A 24,655-nucleotide genomic window follows, 5' to 3' on the forward strand; every position below is an offset into this window, starting at 1 on the left:
ACGTCTGTTCTTGCCAGTACTCCTCAACAAAAGAGAAGTGTTTTGGTATTTCAATGACTGTTAAAATGTCCAGCCTGATTCAGAAAGAGCAGCAAGGTTCTTTGCATTTATTGTGCTTTGAAGTTAAGATCTAAATGATTTAGAGCAATTCTATCAAAATGTATTTTTGATGAGAGTAACTTAGCTTATTGAATAGACAGAGTTTTAGTGAATGATGAGATCATGAGAAACATTGATTTTTTTTTTCCAGTTGACCTTGTGTTTGGCAGCATGATTCTCCTGTTATTTTCCTAAAATAAGACACCTAGATTCTTAAATTCTTTATGGAAAGTGATTTTCTCTTTCACCTCAATGTTCATGTCATTAATTTCTGTTTATTGCCTTAGAACACCACATATATATTTGGTCTCACATGACTTAGTAGTGGAGGTAGTGAACATTCCTATTTCTGATTTTAATATAAACCTAAAAATGCCTTCATTCAGGGACACGTGGGTCGTTCTGTACTCCATGTATGTTATCTAGGTATGAAGTTTCACTCATAATTTTTCTTCTGTGGAGTGCTTTAAGAAACATTATAAATTGAGTTTTAGAAAATATGGCAAGATTTAAATAATCAGATAAAGTTTTTCTTTGTTGGTTTTCATGATGAATTTTATGATAGGTTTCTCACCCTTTACTCAGATAAACATCTTCCTGTGATGCAGTTGTGTGTGTGCGTGTGTGGGGTTGTATCATACCTGGTACCTGACACAATTTAGGCACCATGTCACAAACTGGTTACCTTCCAAGAAGAGAAACCATTCTGTATGGCCAAGTTCTCTTTGAATAGGGACTTGCATTGCAAGTCTTGCATTGCGAGTCTGCCTGAATATGTGAAATGTGTCTAAAATTCCCTTTCCAGGGGCTGGGGATTTAGCTCAGCGGCATAAGCACCTGCCTTGCAAGCAGGCGGTCGTGAGTTCGATCCCCGGTACCGATAAAGAGGAAAAAGACAAAAAAATTTTTAAAAATTAAAAAAAAAAATTCCCTTTCCATTTGTACAATTTGCATGTTTGAGTTAAATATTGTGTAAATCTGGCCAAATGTACTATAGCATTTTCTAGATTTTCCTTCAATTACACGTTTCTCAGACTATTCCTGAATATCTTTTATTATAATCTTATTAGCATATGGTTATAATATATAGTAAATACAGTCACCATGCAGAATTGCTGATATATGTTGCAAAATGAGCAAAATTGCATTTTGAGCAACATATTCCTGGTTCCCAAGAACCACTTGGAAACCCCCTGTGAGACGAATGTGGGAAAGAAGTTTGGATTGGCACCGCAATTGTTGATAGTGTCTTTGAGTGTCCAGGGTCTCCTTCTTTCTTGTTCCTGATTGGAAAGTTTCTATATTTCTAAGCTTTTATTTATTTTCAGGGTAAAATTCAGTAAATACTAATTTGTTACATTTATATGTCTCGGAACATATTACAGAGGGTGACATCTAGCACGTCCTTCAGTAGCACACAGCTAAGTTGCTCTTTGAGCTGTGCTACAGCCTGAAGTTTCACCTTTGGGTCTCCTTCTGGTTTGGATCCCAGCGGGCACAAGAGCCACACTTGTTCAGGACAGTGGCACCTGACCTCAGTGCATCCTCTGTGGCTTCTTAACCCTCGTGTGGCAGCTCCTGCCGGGCGCCTTTTGCTGCACCTGCTCACGGTGTTGGGGAATTTGCTAGTGCGGGTGCTGCCTGCAGTCAGCACCCACCACACACAGCCCTGCACCTATGGTCTGCTTTCTCCAGCTCTCAAATTATGCTCAGTGTGGTAACTAAAACTTACTTCCCTGCTGTGCCTCCACTGCTGTGTCACATGTGTGACACAAGCCGATCACATGTTCTCCGGTTGTTCCTGCACTCGGCCCTTCTTCATGGTTGTGGGGTCAGCTCACTGTGTGTGCCTTTCCATGCCCTGTGCTGTATATTATGTGCTGTAGCCCTTGTGACCGTGACTGTCTTGTGGCTTTGTCCCAGAATATTGCTATGGTTTAAATCTAGATATTCTCTAAGCATCATGTACGTATTGGTTGGCCTTTTGGAGGGGACAGGATCATGGGTGTGGTTCTGAATTAGTCCTTCCATGGGTTTGCAGCTGGTTGATGTTTGGGGTAAAGCCTGCGGGAAGGGTTCAGTGACAGCAGAGGTGGCTTCCGAGAGTTTGTATATATTCACTCCTCCTGCATTGATGGCTCACATCTTCCCAATGCCATGCCATTAGCAAGCTTTCTGTGTGCTGTGCCCCTCTGCCAAGCTGCTCTGCCAGCAAACTGTGGGTGAAACCTCCAAACTGTGAGCCCAAATCCACCATTCCTCCCTTTAAATTGTGGATGTTGGGTACTGTGTGTGTCTCAGTGCCAAAAATCCACACAGATTTGTTTAGTTATAGCATTTTAGTGATGATAGTTCTTTCACACCTTATTTTGTGTGAGTCTAAACGAAACTCCAAGTTATCTCTGCCGCATTTCATGGTAAAGTTAAATTTTAGTGAAAAGAAATTGTACTCACTGTATGTCAGGTCTCATTGACTATTTGTGTGCATTGAGTTCTCCTGGGTCTTTTGTGGCTGCCGTGTGAAGGAGCCACTGCTCTGGGAGACTGCAGATATCTTTGGTCTCAAATGCTGTTTACCTTACTGTGGTTGTAAAATCACTGGATCTTCATCTGTCATTTATTTCTCTCCCAAATTAGGAAATAACAAAGGTTCCTTGGAAAACATAGTAAGGGCATGGTGATGTATGTCTGTAAAATCAGTATTGGGGATGCTGAGACAGGAAGACTGCTGTGAGCTCAAGCCCAGCCTGAACTACATAGTAAAACCCTATCTCAAAAAAAAAAAAAAAAAAAAAAAAAAAACCAGTCCTGTGTGCTATAATATGAATAACTTCATATTTAGGCTCATGAACAAGCATCGGGGTAGCATGGTAGCAGCCTAGCCCACAAAACTCTTTCTCCAGAGGACTTTTGTCTGTAAGTGTCATTGATAGTGATGGTGTGGCTTCTATAGTTCTTCCTTTTCCATCCGTCTGTCTTTTGTCCTTCAGACCCTGATCCTCATCTTACTCTTTGGATTCCTCCATCTCCTTTAATTTTAAAAATTTTTGACACACAGGGTTTCTCCATAGTCCATACTGGCCTTGTACTCATTGTATAACTTGGGCTGATCTTGAAATCATGATAGTCCTCCTATCTCAGCCTCCCAAGTGCTGGGAATACCGGCCCATGCCACTATGTTCATGTTCTTTAATGCTGTCATATTTTTTTAAATTTTATTTAAAGAGAAAAAAAAAAGCAAAACACAAAAAGGGTACAAGAAATACAGAATTTCAAAAAAAATAAACGGTAAGAAATCACTAGTTAATAGATTACATATTGACATCTTAGAAATAGTTGTTCAAGTTACAAAATTAAAGCATACAAAGTGGACATCCAAACAGTGAGACTGCAAACAGTTCTGTGCAGTGATCCAACAAAAACTTAGTAATATGGTCATCTATCTTATACATGTAAACATACATGCAGTTATATCCTTTAGAGCACTTTCTTTATCCATTCCTCAGTTGATGGACACTTAGGTTGTTTCCAAGATCTGGCTATTACAAATGTGCCGTTATAAACATGGGTGTACATATATCACTGTGGTATGATGCTTTCATGTTCTTCTGGGAATATGCCTAGAAGTGGAATAGCTAGAAAAAATGGGACTTTCAATCCCAGCTTTTTGAGAAATCTCCAGACTGACCTCCACAATGGTTGCACCGGTCTACCCTCCCACTAACAGTGCAGGAGAGTTCCTTTTTCCCCACAGCCTCTCCAGCATTTTTTTGCTGGTGGTTTTCTTGATCCTGGCCATTCTTTCAAGAGTGAGATGGAATCTCAGTGTGGTTTTAATTTACATTTCTCTGATGAGTAATGATGATGAACATTTTTTCATGTATTTGTATTTCTTCATCTCAGAAATGCATATACATCTCAGATGCCCATTTTTATATTGGATCTTTGATTTTTGGAGATCTGATTTTTTTAATTCTTTATATGTTTTAGACAGAAGTCTTTTGTCTGAGGGACAGTTCACTAAGATTTTTTTTCCCAATTTGTGAGTTTTATTTTCACTATGCTGGAGATTTCTTTTGACATGCAGAAACTTTTTAATAAGAGGTGATCCCAGTTATTGAAGTATTTCCCATGCGGTTTGAGTCCTATTCATGAATTGTCTACCTACCCCTATGTCTTCAAGGTTTTTACCCAATTTATCTTTCAATAGATTTAGTGTTTCTGTTTTAATATTCAGATCTTTGATCCATTTAGATTTTAATTTCGTACATGGTGATAGTAATGGGTCTAGTTTTAGTTTTCGGCATGCGGAGAGCCAGCTTTTCTAACACCATTTATTAAAAAGACTGTCATTCTGCCAGTGAACGTTTGGCCCCTTTATAAAAGATAAGGTGGTTAAGTATGTTTGTAGTTGTGGTTGTATCTTCTAATCTATTCCATTGGTCATCAGCTCTGTTTTGATTCCAGTACCATGTTGATTTTACTACAGTTTTTTGTAGTATAACTTCAAGTCAGGGATTGTGATGCCTCCTGCCTTGCCTTTGCTGCTTAGAACTGTCTTTGCTGTTCTAGGTCTCTTCTCACTCCAAAATGAATTTTAGGAGTGATTTCTTGAGATTTATGAGATATGTTGATGGTATTTTTATTGGGATTGCATTGAATCTGTATAAGAGTTTTGGGAGAATGGCCATTTTTACAATATTTATTCTTCTTATCCATGAGCAAGATATGTCTTTCCATTTTCTGAGATCCTCTTCAATTTCTTTTTTCAGTGTATTATAATTTTCCCTATATAGGTCTTTCACTTTTGTGAGAGTAATTCCTAAATGTTTCGTTTTTTTGGTTGCTAATGTGAAGGGTGTGATTTCTCTTATTTCTCTGTTAGGGATTTTGTTGTTCGTGTATAGAAATGCTATTGATTTTTGAGTATTGATTTTGTATCCAGCTACATTGCTGAATTTATTTATTATATCTAGGAGTCTTTCAATGGAGTTTTGGGGGTCTTCCATATAGAGTATCATATCATCCGCAAATAATGATAATTTAACTTCTTCTTTTCCTATCTTTACCCCTTTTATTTCTCTCTCTTGTCTAATTGCTTTGGCTAGTATTTCCAGTACTGTATTAAATAGGAGCAATGGTAAGGGACATCCTTTTCTTGTGCCTGATTTTAAAGTAAAGGCCTTCAATTTTTGTAAGTATTGAAATTGAAAGTAAAGGCTTTTAATTTAGTATGATACTGGCCGTTGGTTTGTCATAGATGGCCTTTATTATATTGAGGTAAAGGCCATCTATTCCAATTTTCTGTAAGGTTCTTATCATGAATGAATGTTGGACCTTATCAAAAGCTCTTTCTGCATCTATAGAAATGATCATGTGATTCTTACTTTTGGCTTTATTGGTATGGTGGATTACATTTATTGATTTACGTATGTTGAACCATCCGTGCATGGATGAGTCCCACTTGGTCATGGTATATAATCTTCTTGATGACTTGCTGCATCCTATTTGCCAATATTTTATTGAGGATCTTTGCATCTGTGTTCATTAGGGAGATTGATCTGTAGTTCTTTTTTTCAGCTGGGTCTTTCTCAGGTTTTGGTACTAGAGTTATATTTGCTTCCAAGAATGACTTAGGAAGGATTGCTTCCCTTTCAATTTCATTGAAGAGCCTGAGGAGTGTCAGCATTAAGTCTTTCTTTGTACTTCTTGTAGAATTCTGCAGTGAATTCGTCTGGGCCTAAGCGCTTCACTGTAGGTAAAGACTTCATTACATTTTCAATTTCATTAATTGAAATTGGGTTCTTCAGCAGTTTTACATCTTCTTGACCTAGCTTTGGTACTTCATATGTTTTTAACAATCTGTCTATTTCTTCTCTGTTATCAAATCTATGAGAGTAAAGGTTTTTGAAATAGGTGTTGATGATCTTCTGTATTTCTACAGAGTCTGTAGAGACTTCACCTTTTTCATTCTTTATGCATGACTTTGAGCTTTTTCTTCCCCTTTTTAAATAAGGTTGGCTAGGGGCTTATTGATTTTATTTATTCTTTCAAAGAACCAACTCTTTGATTCATTGATTCTTTGGATTGTTTTCTTAGTCTCTATTGCATTAATTTCTGCTCTGATTTTTATAATTTCTTCTCTTCTTTTGGCTTTGGGCTTGACTTGCTCTTCTTTTTCTAGATGCTTGAGGTGTAACATCAGGTTATTTATTTGTATTCGTTCTGTTTTCCTGATATGGGAACTCAGTGCAATAAATTTTCCTCTGAGGACAGTTTCATTTTGTCCCACAGATTCCGGTAAGTTGTATTTGTATTTTCTTTTTGTTTGTAGGTATTGTTTAATTTCTTCTTTAATTTCCCCTGTTACCCACTGATTACTCAAGAGTGTGTTATTCAATTTCCATGTGTTTGTGGGATTTTTGCAGTATCTTTTATTATTAATTTTTAATTTCATAGCGCTATGATCTGATTACATGCAAGGGATAATTTCAATTCTTTTGCATTTTTTAAAATATGTTCTGTGAGCTAAGATATGGTCTGTTTTAGAGAATTACCCATGTGCTGTTGAGAAGAATGTGTATTCTGATGTTGTTGGATGGAACACTATGTATATGTCTATCAAGTCCATTTTTTCCACTGGTGTGATTAAGTTCTGTTATTTCTTTCCTGATTTTCTGTTTGGTTGATCTATGCCTTGATGTCAATGGTGTGTTAAGGTCTCCTGTTATAATTGTGTTCCTGCTAATTTGGTTTTTTATTTCTGTTAATACTTGTTTTATATAACTGAGTGCTCTGGAATTTGGTTCATCTGTTCCTCTTGAAGCTTTCCCCAACTAGTATGTAATGACCTTCTTTATCTCTTCTGATCACTCTTAGTTTGAAGTTCACATTGTCTGCAAACAGAATAGCTACCCCTGCTTTTTGGGGGGTTCCTGTTCTATGAAATATTGTTTTCCATTCTTTGACTTTCAGTCTGTAAGTATCCTTTTGGTTTAGATGGGTTTCTTGTAGACAGCATATGGTTCAATTTTGTTTCTTGATCCATTCTGCCAGTGTGTTTCCTGTAATTGGTGCATTGAGACCATTTACATGAATGGTTATAACTATTATATATTGGTTTATTGTTGACATGTTATCTTTCTGCTGTTCCATCTTTATCTTTCTGTTCTATTTCATTGTCTGCTTTGCTTAGTGATTTTTTCCTAAGTGTAGCTAAACTGTCTTTCAGTATTCTTTGCAGGGTTATCTTTGTGATTATGAAGTTCTTCAGCTGTTCTTTGTCATGGAAGTATTTTATTTCTCCATTGATTTTGAAGGACAGTTTTGCAGGGTACATCAGTCTAGGTTGGAAATCATTTTCCTTTAGGATCTGAAATACTTCACTCCATGCTCTTCTTGACTTTATTGTTTGTGCTGAGAAGTCTGCTGTGATTCTGATAGGTTTTCCTTTATAGGTGATCTGTCTTTTCTGTCTGACAGCTTTTAATATTATATTCTTCTGTTGAATTTCTGGGATGGTGATTGTTATATGTCTGGGTGTGGTTTTATTTTGGTTATGGCTATTTGGAGTTCTATATGCTTCACTGATCCTGGTATCATTTTCCAATCTCATGTTTGGGAAATTTTCAGCTGTTACTTCTCTAAATATCCTCTTTACATCCTTTATGTTGTCCCCTTCTTTTTCATTTATCCCTATCAACCTTATGTTGTTTTTCTTTGCATCATCTTACAGCTGTTGAATTGTTATTTGCAGATTTCTTCTTAGTTTTAAAATATCTTTCCTTTCCTGTTTACTAGCTGCAATCTTGTCTTCAAGGTCTGAAATTCTATCTTCACTTTCACTGAGGTGGTTTTTACAACTTTCAATGGAATTTTTGATTTCTTGTATATCTCTTTGCATCTGCTTTATGTATTCTGTTTGTTTCTTATATTGTACGTCCAGGGATTCTCCCTTTTTGTTTAGTTCCTCCAATTTTCTAACTGTGTCTTCTTTAGATATATTCAGCATCTCTTTCATTTCTGTTTATCATTTCTTCTTTTACCTGGGAGATTATTTCTAGTTTGAATTCCTTTAAAGCTTCCCGGAGTTGCTTCTTTATTTCAGTTGCTATTATGTCTGATATTTCGGGTGTATGGCATATATTTTCTTCTATGTACATAGTTCCTAAAGTTTCTTGGGATGGGCTGGAGGTTTGAGATTGTAATTTGGTCTTTCATTTTTTCATTTTCCTATATTTCTGTGTTTCAAGTGTTATTCCAAGGCTTCCCCAGGACCTGTTGGAAATCCTGTTCTATGCCCTCAGTTCCTGGGACTCTGGCCACCCAGTTCCCCGGATTGAGAGAGGGTCACTGAGGGTCAGACAGGCAGGCTCAAGGCCCCCTGAGCTGGCCCAGTGCAACAGGAATCCACAAAGTTCCCTGTCTGGGCCGAGCGAGGATCCCAAACTAGCTGGGCTCGGGGGATGGTGTAGGGACACTCACGCCAGGCCACCCAGCCTCTGGAACCACTGATGCTGGCAGGCCCAGAGCTCTAGAGTCCACCATGCCCAGCAGGGAGTGTCAAGACCTGTGCAGCCTGGTTCAAGCCTGCCGAGCTGGTCCAGTGCAGCAGGGAGCTGCCTGTCATTCTGTCTTTTGGAGATTTAAAGCGACTTAGAAGCTCATGGGGCATAATCTGTAGACTATGTTCAGTATATTTATTCAAAGTGTTTTCACTGTTCCTGTGCTGTTACAGGCCACTGAGAACAGGCACAAGAAGTATGTCTCCAGCGTACACTATCAGAGGAATCGTTTATCATGGTAAACGATCTGCTTCACATTGGTAATTTAAAGGAAGCAGAGCATTTCAGTCTCAACAACATTCAAACATGTGGCCAGTATAGCTGTTGAAAGAGGCATTTCTCCCATCAGTCATGAGGCACAGGAGGCCAAGACTCTGTTAACTGGGATGATAAGAGGACCAGTGCTCAAGGAAAGGGTGAAAAACATCATCTTTTTCTTTTTCTTTCTCAATTTTCTTTGTTTGTTTGTTTGTTTGAGGCAGGGTCTAGCTCTGCAGTTCAGCCTGGCCTTGTGCTCACTTTGTAGCCCAGGCTGGTCTCAAACTTGCTACGATTCTGCTGCCTCAGCCTCCCAAGTGCTGGGATGACAGGTGTGCACCACCATGCCTGGCTGGTTCATGCTTTATAAGCATGAGGATTTTCAAAATGCCTTTATTCTGCCCACCCCTTCACAGAAGTATGAAACAATTTTCTCTGATTATCAGAAAACCTGACAGAGCTGATGGAGGAAAACTCATCAAATTTTAGGACAGGGAATTTTTACCTCTTAAACTCATCCTATTACATTAGAACATGTAACATATTTCTATCCTTATTTTCTCCCTGAATTTCTTCAGAGCAATTTACACTGCTGTAGGTGTAACTCTTTGCACTGCAGTTTTGTTCTGTAGGGGATGTGGTTTTTAAGTCAACTTGAGTTTTGCTCTTGAGAGTGAAGCATTCCTTCTGTCTTTCCAAGTGAGCAGGAGAGTGGAAGTGTATAAATTCACTTTTTGATTTTTGGTGACATTTAACCTTCACACTCATTCTTTTTGAATCTGAATTATGAAACAGTCAAAAGCCTAAGTGTTCACAGCTTTGACCTGACAATTACTTTGACTATCCAAAACTCTGCCTGTAGAGTAAGTTTTCACTCTCTGTTCCCTGCTGTTCTCAAAAACCTCTCAGGCCAAGGTCCTATGAAGGACCACCTAGGTGACTCTTTTAAAAGAAGAATATTTGTTTCCATTTTGGCTAAATCTGACCCTGTATACATATATTGGTAGGTGAAGAGCTGGCTAGGAGTTTTCCTTATCCCCTCAATTGGCTGCAATACAAATCAGTGTAGCCAAGTGCTGATGTGTTGATGTGTAGTCTTTGAAGCAAATTGGCAGATGTGTTGATTACTTTTCTGTCATTGCTGGGATAAAATACCCAACACCTTAAATTAAGGAAGGAAAGGTTTATTTAGCTCACAGTTTGTGGAGGTTTCAGTCCATAATCAGCTGGCTCCAAAGCAGGGTTGCATGACACAGGGGCAAGTGTTCATTGCAGCTCAGTGCAGCAAATCCGCAAGAACAAAATAAGAGAAGAGCAAGTCTCTTTTTCCTCCTCTATGTTATAAGCAGACTGTACCTGTCCTCTTGCACAGGCTGAGGATGTTTACAAAGTAAGGACCCTGGCTTTATCTTGAATCACTAGTTAAACTTTTCACTTTCTCAAGTTGATAGGGTGAACAGCACCCTAGAGCAGTAATGGTGAGTCCTGTACAGCCCTTGGGGTTGTACAGAGCTGCTGAGTTCCTTAGTTAAGCTTCTAGACTTCTCAAGTTGACACAGTGAAGCAACCAAAACAACAGGTCGGTGTTGCCCTAACTTGTGGCTCACAAAAAGCATGTGTGAGCCAGGGAGGAAGCAGAGCTGCGTTCCACGTGTTTGACTAGAATTGAGCTTGAGCTAAGAGGCTATAATTTCCCAGGGCATAAACAATTACATATCAGAGCTGAAGATCTGACCTCACAACATTAGATACTGCTTTGAATTGTGTTATGTACAAGACTCTGTCTGCATAGCCTTCTCTCTGCTTACTGCAGAGGTGGCCTCAGTCCTTTCACCAACCCATCGCTGGAGCTCTCATACTTGCGGCCACTCTCACAGTCACTCATCCCCGAGGGACCCCTCTCTTCAGGAATTGATAGCACCTGGTTTGGGCACTGGTTTGAGGCTTCGTTGTGGTTAACCATCCTACAAGCTGGAATTTGGACTCTTGGACTTCCCACAACTAAAAGTACACATCACTGCCCTTATTCTCACTACGAGTTACATTGACAGTGGAGGTTGGAGATTGGAATTCATTTATTGGAATTCCAATGACTTCCATGGGACTACAAATATGAACTTCACAAACTATAGTGAGGTCCAGAAATTGCTCTCTATAGCGCCTTTCCTCACACTGTCAGCACACTTGGCACATGATTGAGAGTCCTGCTCTAAACTCCCGGAGTCCTCAGATATGTGAGTAATATTCGCATGGTTTTCTATACCCAGTTTTACATGTGTGACCGTGAAAGCCACTTCTCTGAGGGATGCACAGAATATTGCAGCACAATTAGGAAGTTCATTCATTCATTAGTTTTGGTGTTTGTCCTGTCCTTCTCTGATGTTCTATCCTAACCTCCTTCTGGAGTCCATCATGCAGACTGTGCACTGCCTTCTGGGTGTCTAGAGCTTATATTTGCAAATGTATTACTTTGTTAGTTGTGCACACACTGCAAATTACCTCTCTTTTTCTCATGCCAGAAAGTGGGAAAGCAAGGATAAATTATATTTCTTTCCACATAGCAATTTAGTGTTTATACATTTTGCAATGAAATTTATTCTCAAAAAAGCTATGGTGAGAGTTAACAATCATAATAATATAAATATGGGAACCCTCAGAAAGTTTTGCAAGTGAGTTTTGGGCAAGGTTAAGAACATTCAGTGTAAATCCTGTTAGACTCATCTTTGTCTTCCCCATGGATAACACTGTCATATTTATTGTGCTGTTGCTGATGAATTTACTACATGTAAAGTTGTCACTTGTAGTGGCACTTTCAGTATAATTCTGTTTTTACCACTTTGAGATAATCAATGAGTTTTATAGAAACTGCATAGAAAAATCATTCTATTTCAGCAGAAAATGCACCCCTCCGATTGCCAAGTTAGTAGTTCTTGTCCCAGATCCTGTTGCTCCTTCTCTTAGAAATGGCTTGTCACTGTGATACACATTGTGTAAACCAATCCCCATTTGACAAGCTATTCTGCCTGTAACTTTCTGCTTGCTTATCTCATGTAATCCATAAACCACCAGAGATCAGGGCCTGATATTTTGGGAGTGATCCTGATCAACATAAATAAATCTGCCTGCAAATCCTGGGTATTGTTTTGGTGTTTCTGCTTATCATTGCATTTGGTGCATTATCTGGGAAAACAGACCACGCTGACCTCTTTGTGGATTGAGCAAGGATGTCTCCAGATCCTGATGGGAGGTGCACCCTCAAGATTTGTGGAGTCTCGTAAGAGATATGGAGGGTGATTCCTGGCTCCCTCTGCTCAATATTGGGCTCCAAAGGGAGGAGGATCCAATCTGTCTGTCTATATGTCTGTCTGCCTGCCTGCCTGTCTGATTCTGGTAAGACCCCCAATTAGCAGTCTGCCACTCCTGCTGAGTTTGAGCAGAAGAGCTTGATAAACTCTTGTTAGTTAAGGCCACCCTCAAGGGAAGGTGGATAGGAATGTTTAACCTCTGAGTGCCTGGGGAATGACTGTGTGAGTGGAAAGGACAGAGCAAGCAATAGGCTGCTCTGTGCACCAAGACTGGGAAACACTGACTGCACTGTTGATTGGGCCCTCACCTGTGGTTCCATGGTGACCAACACACGGCATAGCAGTGGGCTCTCACCACCCTTAGCTAAGTTGTGCCTAAGTCTCCGTGAAGGACATGGCCCAGCAGGCATCCCAGTGACCTCTCTCTGAGGGACACCCTTTGTTGCAGTATCATTCAAGAGTACGCAGTGTACACCATAGGGAGATAGAATGCGAACTTATTAGTTAAACTCACAGTTTCTCATTGTAAAGCCAAGGGATTTTATGGAGTTAAAAATGAAACCAATGTGCTCCCTGAATCCAAAAGGAAGAACAAATGAAAAAGGCCCATTCTTCCTGAGAATTCCACCTTGACGCCTTCCTAAGCTGCTGCATTGGATAACTTGCTCACAGCTTGTCTACCAGTTGAACCACAAACACTCCACTAGAGACATGCCTACCCTAGTCAGATGGCATCATCGAATGCCCTCCAGTGATAACCGTCAGCAGTTCCTTATGAGTTCCACCTTTCAACTGAGGAAAATTGGACTGTCAACCCTGACAAATGAGTTGTTCCCTGTCAGACGTATACAGACAGCAGAGACTGAGCTTTATCAAATTGGACCCCCAAGAGGCCATAGTCATTGTAAAACATGGGGGAAACCTGTGCCTTTCTTGGTAGACAATGGAAAAGAACCCTGACTTAAAAATTAAAAGTCTGTCAAAAAGATACCGTCATTGGGGCAACTGGAACTTACCTCCTGCTCCTTCTGCCAGGTACAAACTTGCAGCCTGGGAGGAAATCTCCTGTGCACCAGGCCAGATAGCCTCCCCTTCATTTAGTCCCACACTTTCAGCTTTGATTTCCTCAAGAAAAAGATGAAGCCTGCATCAGCCCAAGATAACTGCAGTCCTGAAGTTCTAAAAACTCTCAGTGCTGTGAACTAAAGACTTGCCTCTGCACCTGGCCATCCACCCATGCATTACCCTGATAAACAGGTGCAAGACATTCGTTCCATGAACAATGCAGCCATCATGGTGCACGCTGTAGTTTATGACCTATACACAATTTTTGGACTGTTTCAAATTTAAAAGATGCCGCCTTCTGCTTGTGAGTTGCTCCCATAAAACCCTTTCACCTGCGAAAATCCTGAGAAAAAAGGCAGCCAGTTTGGCCTAAATTATTAAGAGGTTAAAACTCTCCCACCATAGCTCCACACATGTGTCCTTCACAACAATAAAGCCATTTTAGACATTGACACAAACCACAAGTTTGTCTGAAAAGATCTCAGATTCAGCCCTTGCAAAGGAAAAAGCTTTGTCCTGTTTTGCCAAAAGACTCCAATTCCGACCTCTCTCCTCCTTATATTCATTAACCCCGAACTGCTCAGCTGCCAGCAACGTCGACACTATCAGTTCTTTCTCCTGCACACAACCTTCTGCTCTACCGTCAGTGTCTCCTGACTATTCAATGCTGAAGAACGCTGCAGTGTTTTAGATGAGGCTGAAGCCCAGTTAAAGTCAGAAGTCCCTGCCACGATGGTTGTCCTGATGCTTGGGTGAAAACAGTCCTCCCGCAGTGTGTCCAAACTAGGACTGTAATGAGACAGAGGGCTATGCAGTCTTAGATCAGTACCACTCTTCTCTCCTGTCAGACCTCAAAGAGGGAGGCAGAAAGCCAATAAATATGTCTAAATTTACTGAAGTCACCCACTAGAGCCCCCACTGGAAAGAAATTCTACCGAAGCAGATCCTGTGAGATTGATGGACATTATCAAACATGAATTCCTGGACATGTTTGAGTGCCCTGGACATCTCTTGGGATGTGACAAGCCTCCCTCAGACTTGGCTCCACTGTCCTACACTTGATATTGACCCTGACTGTATCCAGGGAAGATGAATGGCACCTGCATCAGCTTTAACTGCCTATAGTCATAACCCTGAGATACTGAGACTCATTTCCAGAAGTGTGGACAAGGACACACCCTTGACATGTGCCATTAATCATGGCTCTTTGATGATCAAGCTCTATCCCAGGGCAAATGTCATATGCATAATATTAGACTTCTCCAGCTTGTAAGACTAGTTCAAGATTAAGTTGCCAGTGCCACAGCAGTCACCCTCTGTATATGGTGCCTTACTCTTCTGCCACTCACAGCCTGCTAAAAAATCAAATAGTGACATCGCCTTGGCTCCTGTCAGTCAGCCCCTCTTCCCTTTTTTTTGGTACCAAGGATTGAACTCATGACCCCGCACTTGCCAGTCAGGTGCTTTGGCACTGAGCTAAATTCCTGGCCCTCTCTATTCACTTTTAAATGGAAAGACCCAAGTTCTAGACTCAAAAGCCAGCTAACATGGACTCACCCTCCCAGAAGCTCCAAAACTGGTTTCTTCTTTGAAAAAGCACTTCTATTTAATGATACTCAAGCTGCCTGCTGAAAAGACACAAAAGCCCTACCACAGTACTCATACTGATCTGTTCATACACTACTAAAGCCTGAGAACAGAGTTTGCTTCATACCCATCCCACTGAATTTTGTGTTTTTCAGGAAGCACGCCCCAGTCCTTGCTTTCCTGCTGGCTGTGGGTTTTGTTACTCACATGTATTCTGCTTATCCTAGTCCTTGCTTTCCCATCAGCGGCTTGCTGTTTTTCTTTTTCTTAAACTCCTGGAAAGGTTGCCCCAAGAGAATAGATCAATCAAACCCTTCATCAAGATGTAATAAGCGTGCAAAACACTGAACACTCTCCTCTATCAGATTAACTCCCTCACTACCTTACAGGACAGACCTAAATTCTAATTCTAATTGGGGCCTGTCTCAGAAGATCACATGTAATATTACCAGCAAAGATTTGTCAGGGGGATTACAAGAGGAGGGAGAATACAGCAGAGTGTCCCCCCCCCCCCCAGTATACTTCAGTTTGTTTATTGCCTGGGTAATAGTTCCTGATCCAGATTTGATTACTCCTGCCTCTTAGAAAACAGCTGCTAACTCTGATACCTAGGCAGTCACTATGATTCACCTTGTATAAACCAATCCCCAATTGACAAGCTATTCTGCCTGTTGTCTCTGCTTATTTCATGTAAGTCATTGACCACCAGAGATCAGGGCCTGATGTTTTGGGAGGATCAGTGCCTGTCAACATAAGTGAATCTGCCTCCGATCCTGGTGTTTTTTGGTGTTCTGCTTTGCTGTTGCCCGTGGGTTTTCATTGTCTTACTATGTTTTGTACAGACTGATAAGCCTGTCAGGGCAAAGTGGTTTCTTCTCAATTCTAATGGCCAAATAGTTGAAGATTTTGCAGGTTTACTTTTTCATAGATATGAAAGGAGTCACATTTTTCTCCAGAAACAACACACGTGTTTTCTGGAATTGGAATAAAGTTGGTGGTGTGTAAAATGTGGAGTGTCCAGAGTAGAGGATGTGGCTGTGGAGTGCGCCATGTGGTCCTTCACGTTTTCAGTTGTGTCTCACAACCCCACTGCCTTTGCCTGATAGCTCAGACTAGGTCATGGATCTTGTCTTCTATTTGATACTTTCTCTTATTCATGTTTTCCTCTAATTTCTTACATGTTCTTTACTTGGTATATAAATTCTTTTTGCATACACTACATGTATATATTCATTTCTTGACCCTACTACCTCCTAGGCTTTACATAGATTTCTATTTCTCCCTCTAGTTCTTATAGCTTCATGATTTTCTTCAGGGAAATCACCTTTTTTTATTTCAAAAGATATTTGACTGTAAATTCTCAGTGTTCAAGTTTGTCCTTCCCTTTTTAAGAGCTAACTTAAACACAATACAAGGCATAAAATATCTGTTTCTCCCTGGCTGCTATATTAAATACATTATGACTTGTGTCATTTTGTGACATTAGAGCTCTATAATGAATCAGTATTCTTTTATGGCATGTGTCTACGTGTCTCTCCAAACCCTTATGCACTCTAAACTGAGGATTTTCAGACAAGACAGGATCTAAAATGTGATGCTGGAATTTGATTCAGGGTGCAAAGCTAAGATTAAAGTTGTAAATGCTACTACCGTGAATAAAATATAAGGGACAGAACAGGGTTTTTGTTTTGTTTTGTTTTTTTACTTCATACTGTTCTGCTAGCTTCTGTCTGTCTTGGGCTATTTTTCCTCTATGATGCACCTGTGCCAGGCCACCCTACCCTAATCCCATCGTGCACTGAAATTTCTATAAATATGAGCCAAAATAACCCTTACCTCCCTTAACTTTAGGTGCTGGGTATTTTGTCTCAGCAGTGAGGAAAAAGTAACTAAGGTATATTCTATTTACATGTGAACATATTAAAAGACTGTCTTACTTTTCTTTAGTTTGTCATTCGTTCAACTAAGAGATCACTGCCTTTCAGAGTGGATTTTGAAACTGTATCTTAAGCTTAAAGAAACACATTTGCATATATATTTGGTACTGAGAAGATTTTTTTCTTTCATTTTTAGTGCCTGTTAAGTTTGCAAAGTATTTGTGGTCAGTATATCTCATATATATTTTCATTATATCCACCCATCAGTTTCTCTCCCCTATGCCACCTTTTAACTCATTGAGCTACGTGATAATATAGTTTCCTTAACATAAATTAATAGTTCTTAAAATTCTCCAATAGGAAGTATAATTGTTTTCATTAGCCTTACAAATTATCACTTGATGGTCAAAAAAGCCTTTGGCTACTAAAGCAAGATGAAGTTTCAAAATATTATCTAAATAGAATCAGAGAAGGAAAGAATCAATTCCCTAAATAACAAGTTGAGAAAAAAAGTTATTTTCTTTCATCCCTCATAGTAATTGATCAGTTAGTTATCTACTTACTTTTTTCACATAGATTCTGATTTGTATGATATTCTTATAACCCATGCGTTAGTTGTGGGTTATAGTTAGTGGGTTTAGTTAGTGACTTTAGTTGTACAAGTAAATCTGAGTTTAAACAGTAAGAGAAGCAGTGTTCTCATTCCACTGTTGGCTCAGTACTGAATTCCAAGATAGCACCAAACTTCCTGTGTGACAAGTGCAAATGGATGAAGAATAAGAGTTTGATAACCAAGACATGAAATAAACGTTTGGAAAACTAAGCCTTATACATATTTTTATAAGTAGAGTTGAGAAGGTTCATAGTTGTATGTCACTCTTCTTCCTGGAAATCCATGTCTGATGCAGGAGGCGGTGACCTTCAAGGACGTGGCTGTGAACTTCACCAGGGAGGAGTGGGCTTTGCTGGATCTTTCCCAAAAGAAGCTCTACAGAGCTGTGATGCTGGAAACCTTTAGGAACCTGGCTGCCATAGGTAAGAAACATATCATTTTGTCATTCATGCCACGGGAGAGCATTGCTTGGTGCTCACCAGTGCAGTTTCCTTAATGGAAAGATGGAGACATTCTAAGGTATCTGCCATGTATGGTCACAGCATGAATCTGACTAGAATCTACTGATCTGTATGCAGTAAGTCATTATTTTTCTGTTTCTAACTTTAGGAGGGATGACAGATGACCAGCAAATTGAAGATGAGTGCAGAAATTGCAGGAAACATCTACGGTAATTTGTACTCAGAGAAGAAATTTCCTCTAGTATCAGAATATTAAACTCAAGGAAACTACACAAAAAAAACCATGTTGGCCAGGCATGGTGGTGCATACCTGTAATCCCAGCACCCGGGAGGCTGAGGCAGGAGGATCGTTGCGAGTTTGAGACCAGCCTGGGCTACAAAATGAGTTTAAGGCCAGCCTGAACTGCATAGCGAGACTCTGTCTCAAAAAAAAAAAAAAAAAAAAAAAAGAAGTTAAAACTTCTTTAATCTTACAAAATTTCTCAATTGACATATATTTCTAATCTCCCAATTGAGTATTTGAAATATTCCAAGATTTGAAATGTAGGTAGTACTCATATTGTGCCAAAACTAATATCCTTGAGGTAATGTAAAAAATAAATAGCTGATGAGTTGATGCCCACCTGTAATCCCAGCACTCTAGAGGCTGAGACAGGAAAATTGTCAGAAGTTCTAGGCCAGATGGGGCCACACACTAAATTCAAAGCCAAACTTAACTACAGAGTGAGGCCTGTCAAGAATTAAAAAAATAAAAAGGCACAAATTTTGATCTATGCTCAGATTTATAGACATTCCAAATGAAATTGCATTCATGTATTGATGATAAGAGGATATAAAAAATTGTGTATACAATGAGAGTTATCTTTAATTTTATATACATTTTTAAATCATCAAATTATGTATGACATTATATGTAGTTAAATTTGAAGTGCACATTCAGTGTGGAAAAATTGGCTGTATTGTGAATGTATTCAGACTCCAAATGGATATCACTGTTTTGATCTGATTTATATCAAGCAACACTCCATACACACAGTCTGATCATATCCCAAAGTATTGGAACGCACATCCCCATGTTATTGTTGGGACTCTCAGTGTGTTATAACATCTATGGAAATGAGTATAGAGATTCCACTAAAATGGAAAAAAAAGAAATTCTTTTTAACTAACTATACTTCTTTTTTGAGACAAGGTCTCACTGTGTAGCCCAGGCTGGTCACTCACAGTGGTCCTCTTGCTGCAACATCCCAAGTGCTGAATTACAGCTCTGTGCCACTACACTCAACAGGATCCAACTATAATTTTACTGCATAAATTCTTAAAGTGTTATGTAATCAAAAACCATTTGTAGCAGCAAACCTAAAAATTCTAACATTTGGAAAACTCTTAAATCCCCATAAACAGATGACCAGGTTAAGAAAATATAGCACAGGCATACAAAGGCATGCTGGCAATCTTAGAATTCTACAAAACAGAAGTGGGGAGATCATGCATTTATGCTCATCCTGAGCATCTTAATGATTGATGAGAGTGTTTCAAAATAAAAATAATAAAATGCATGGATGTATCTCACTGCTAATCCCCTCAGTTCAAATTCCAGCGCTGAAAACATGTTATATGTACACATAATGGGATAGTATTCATCCATAGAAGGATAAAGTGATGGCATTTGCCAAAATATGAATGTACCTAGAGACCATAATGTTAGATTAAGTCAGTCAAACAGACATTTCAACATTGCAAGTTACATTTTTCATTAGAATCCTACAACATGAATTTAGGAGTAAATAGAGGAGAGGTGGTGGCAAAGGAGAGACAGCCACTGTGAAGCGGGTGAAGAGGCTCAGTGGAAGGGGAGGGGATGGAGTCATGGAGGAAGAGGCATCAAAGATCGTCAATACATGGAACAAGTCTCATCAAGATGTTCCAATTGCTCAAAATTAGAGTAAGTATGGTGCATTGCAAATGGTCGATTGCAAACTGCTAAATGAATCCTACTGTTTGGGTAAAATCTGTGTCTAAGCTATCATGTACACTGTATAGTAAGTGAATGATTAAATAATCTTAGGGGGGCCTCAAAGCAGATCTCCTCAAGAAAATCATTACTGAAAACCACTATGAAATGTGATTGGTTGTTTTCTTTTATTTTTCTTTTCTTTTCTTTTCTTTCTTTTTTTTTTTCTTTTTTTTTGTATTAGGGATTGAACTCACAACCTTGAACTTGCAAGGTAGGCAGTTAGGCCACTGAGTTGAATACCCAGCCCTGATTGGTTGTTTTTTGATTCTGCCTTTTTATAGAAGTGAAGAGGAAAAGCAATCCTGTGAATATAAACTACAGCATCAACTTGGTGAAATGGCTTCTCAGACTCCAGATACAAATGTGCACATGACAGTTGCTGGTATAAAACCAGGAGAAAGCGTCTGTTCTAGCAAGCTTCTAGTTGGTCATCCATCAGCAGGTGGACCCATCATGGCTAACACTGCATTGAAACCGCATGAGCATGAGGAATTTCAAGAGAAGCTGTCTACCCATAACGAACAAGTGAAAACCTCTGCGGAAATCCAGACCTTTGAGAAATATGCGAAGACAGCTCTTAAAGAGAAACCCCACGAATACTCGCAATGTGCAAAATTTTATTCTAATTATACTGAAGAAAGTACCATGGAAGAGAAGCTAAATGTCAAATCATTTATTATACTCAATAATGTTCAAATTGGGGGAAAATGTCACAATGAAGTGAGCATGTATACATGTGTACCATGGGAAAAAGATGTTAATTCTCACTCTGTTATTCAGACATACAAAAAATCTCACTCTGGAGGAAAATCTCATGTAGGTAAATATGGAAAATGCTTCACTAAAAATTCAATGGGTAGTCATCAAAGAGTTCACATTGGTGAGAAACTCTATGTATGTAAGCACTGTGGGAAAGCTTTCAGCCGAAAAGGAAATTTGCAAATGCATGAATGGACTCACACTGGAGAGAAATTCTATGCATGTATACAGTGTGCCAAAGTTTACAGAACAAGTGGTGTTTGCAAAAATCATGAAAAGATTCACACTGGGGAGAAACCATATGCATGTAAGCAATGTGGGAAAGCATTGAACAAACATTGTAAGTGTCAAACACATGAAAAAATTAACAATAAAGAGAAACTTTATTCATGTAAGCAAGATGGCAAAGCTTGCAGGAAAAGTGATGTTTCTCAAAATCATGAACAGAATCACACAAGGGAGAAATCCTATGTGTGTAAGCAGTGTGGAAAAGCTTTTAGCACAAAAAGGAATCATCAAGCACATGAAAGGTCTCACACTGGTGAGAAACCATATGTATGTAAGCACTGTGGAAAATCTTTCATCAGAAAAGATCATTGGCAAATGCATGAACGAATTCACACTGGAGAGAAACCCTTTGTATGTAAGCAGTGTGGGAAAGCTTTCAGCAGAAAACATCATCGGCGAATACATGAACGGATTCACACTGGTGAGAAACCCTATGTATGTAAACAATGTGGGAAAGCTTTCAGCACACATCGTAAGTGTCGAATACATGAAAGAATTCACACTGGAGAGAAACCCTATGCATGTAAGCAATGTGGCAAAGCTTTCAGAACAAGTGATATTTGTCAAAATCATGAACGGACTCACACTGGGGAGAAACCCTATGTATGTAGCCAATGTGGAAAAGCTTTCAGCAGACAATATAGTTGTCAAGAACATGAAAGAACCCATAGTGGAGAGAAACCCTATGTGTGTCAGCAATGTGGGAAAGCTTTCAGATTACAGAGAAGTTGCCAAAGTCATGAAAGAACACATGCTGGGAAGAAACCTTATGTATGCTCACAATGTGGGAAAGCTTTCAGCAGCAAAGCAGGCTGGCATTTACATGAACAGACTCACACTGGGAAGAAACCCTATATGTGTTCGCAGTGTGGGAAAGCTTTCAGCAGTAAAGCTGGTTGGCAAATACATGAAAGGATTCACACTGGGAAAAAACCCTATGTGTGTATGCAGTGTGGGAAAGCTTTCAGCAGTAAAGCTGGTTGGCAAATACATGAAAGGACTCACACTGGGGAGAAACCCTATGTGTGTAAGCAATGTGGGAAAACTTTTAGCATAAAAAGTAATTGTCAAGTACATGAAAGGACTCATACTGGGGAGAAACCTTATGTATGTAACCAATGTGGGAAAGCTTTTAGCACTAAAAGGAATCATCAAGCACATGAAAGGGCTCACAGTGGTGAGAAACCCTATATATGTAAGCAATGTGGTAAAGCTTTCAGCAGAAAAGATAATTGGCAAATGCATGAACGGATTCACACTGGGGAGAAAGCCTACATATGTAGGCAATGTGGGAAAGCTTTCAGCAGAAAAGATAATTGGAGAATGCATGAACGGACTCACACTGTGGAGAAAGCTTGTGTATGTAAGCAATGTGGGAAAGGTTTTAGCAGAAAAGATAATTGGCATATGCATGAATGGCCTCACACTGGGGAGAAACCCTGTGTATGTAAGCAGTGTATGAAAGACTAAGTTTACATACAGAAGTTGTAAAACACATGTATAAACTCACACTGTAAACCTATGCATGTAACCAATGTGGGAAAGCTTTTACCAGTCAATGTAATTGTCAAAGAAATGACACTTGTGAGTAAGCCTATATATGTAACCAGTGTGGGAAAGCTTACAGAATCAATGGTCATTGTGAAAAATATGTAGCAGCACACACTATTGAAATGCTATGTATATAGCGTATAATATGTGAATACATTCAGTACACAGATGTGACATACATGAAATAATACTTGAATGTCTATAGAAACAGGAAAAACCTCTTTGTGCAGTGAGCATCATACGCACTAATAAAGGAAAACAATAATACATGAGCTGACTTAGACATGAATCAGGCTGAGGAGAAGCTTTTCTAAACAGTGAAACCTCTCAGTCCACACAAGTATCATTATATACATGAAAGAATTCATAATGAGACAACATATGTGAACAATGTGGGGTTTTTTTTAAATTCACTCTAATACATAAAAGAATTCATGATAAGGAACATTATAAATATGGAACCCTTCAATTCTTCCACTTCACTATGAAATGCATGAAAGAATACCACTAAAGAGAAATCCTGTTAAATAATGTAAGAAAGCATTGTGTGATGTCCATAACATCAGAAAACTAAATTCACGAGTATAGTTATAAATACAGAACATGAGAAATCTTCATTTTCACATTACTTTGGATAAAATATGGCATTGTCCAGTGAAGAAATTCATATCAATGTTAATTATGTGGGACCACCTGTATTCATTTTGGTTTAATTCACATGGCAAATAGTATTGCAAGAGCCCACTAATGTAAGTGTTGTGTACAAGTTGTCAGTTCTCCATGCAAGAATGCATGTTGTACCAAAACCCTGTGAATATACAAAGCTCAAGTATCTCATTCTTGAAATCCTCTGATCATTTCTCATACATGTTATATTTTAAGAGTATATTAAAATGAGAGATTAAGTGTTTATAAAATATACACTTTTATGGAGATATGCTAAAATGTAAATATTGTAAGCTGAGTCTTACAGTAGATCTTTGGATGAAATAATTTTAAATTCTCTGATGAGAAAGTGTTGTAGTGAGGAGTAGTTGTGCACACCTATAATCCCAGCACTTGGGAGGTTGAACTAGGGTTGTTATTATTATGAGTTCCAGGCCAGTCTCGACTAAATAGCAAGGCCCAATCTCAAATAAAATGAAACAACGGTGAAGAAATATTGTGATGACATCATTCTGGAGATTCTTGTAAGCAGCCTCACAGGAGTTTAATGTTGTCTCTTAAAGTACATAATAATTGTCTGTGTTTTGCACTTTGTTTGAGCCAAAGATGAAGTGAATTATGTTTCTTACATGATAGTAGGTTCATATTTTGTAGGTTATTTTTGGTGGGTTTTATTTTTTTGCATTTAGTAATTGTGTGGTAACATGAATCCAAACCTGGATTTTTCATTAACTGTTGTCATTTTTTTCTACTAGCTTGTATTCGAAGCTCTGCTGCACACAGTCCACTATTCTAGCAAGAATTTTTTAATTCAATGTCACTTTTTACAATTTTATTTCTAGTAATTTCTGTGTATGTACCTGAGTTTTCATATTTTTAAACATGTTTTTAGTATTGTAAGAAGATATCTATCCATATCCCAACATAATTACAGTTTATATTCAGTGATTAATATTTCCTGTTTTTTCTTTTCATCAGAGCCATTAATATCATGTGTGTACAGATCAGTTGTTTTTATCATTAAATTTTACTTTTCATACTCATATTGCCATGCTTTATTTGGAAGGTAATTATTCAATCGGCCATTCAAAATAAAATGTGTGTTTTTGTGAGTACCCACTGCCAGGGACAGGCAGAATCATGTATTTTCTCAAAGATTCAATGCATTGTAAAAATTCACCTCTCTAGTAGCTATAAATGTTGATATGATTTGTCTGTAAGACAAAAAAAAAAATCCATGCCACAATGAAAGCAGTGCTAAGAGGAAAAACATAAATACTATATGTCCACATCACAAAAACCGAGTGAGCACACATAATTAACCTAATAGTGCAGCTCATGTTTCTGGAAAAACAAGACAAATCCAAATCTGAAGCCCTCATGAGAAAAGGTAGTATAAAGGCAAATGCCGAAATGAATAAAGAGACAAAAATGCAAGATAGCAAAGAGCTATTTGTTTGAAAAAATAAAATAGACAATATCATAACTAATTTTACACAAAAAAGGAAAGACAAGATTCAAATCTATGCAATTTAAATTGAAAAA

General features: G+C 38.7%; 2 protein-coding genes across 6 annotated transcripts in view; both read left to right on the forward strand.

The window, feature by feature from the left end:
* LOC100723486 (zinc finger protein 709-like) overlaps positions 1–24,153 on the forward strand; it is a 95,442-nt gene extending 71,289 nt beyond the window's left edge. For 4 of the 5 annotated variants that reach the window (XM_063243062.1, XM_013146405.3, XM_003460942.5 and 1 more), the window contains 3 exons: positions 17,664–17,790; positions 17,978–18,038; positions 20,128–24,153. In XM_063243062.1, coding sequence (XP_063099132.1) covers positions 17,664–17,790; positions 17,978–18,038; positions 20,128–22,363 — 2,424 coding nt within the window. In that variant the 3' untranslated portion in view covers positions 22,364–24,153. The other variant, XM_063243064.1, reaches the window with a different exon arrangement.
* Positions 1–24,655, forward strand: part of LOC101787477 (oocyte zinc finger protein XlCOF6-like) — a 502,509-nt gene that overhangs the window by 23,952 nt on the left and 453,902 nt on the right. The window lies entirely within an intron of this gene.

Source organism: Cavia porcellus, unplaced genomic scaffold, assembly GCF_034190915.1.
Source record: "Cavia porcellus strain 051 isolate PalLab524CR breed Dunkin Hartley unplaced genomic scaffold, mCavPor4.1 scaffold_33, whole genome shotgun sequence".
NCBI lineage: Eukaryota > Metazoa > Chordata > Mammalia > Rodentia > Caviidae > Cavia > Cavia porcellus.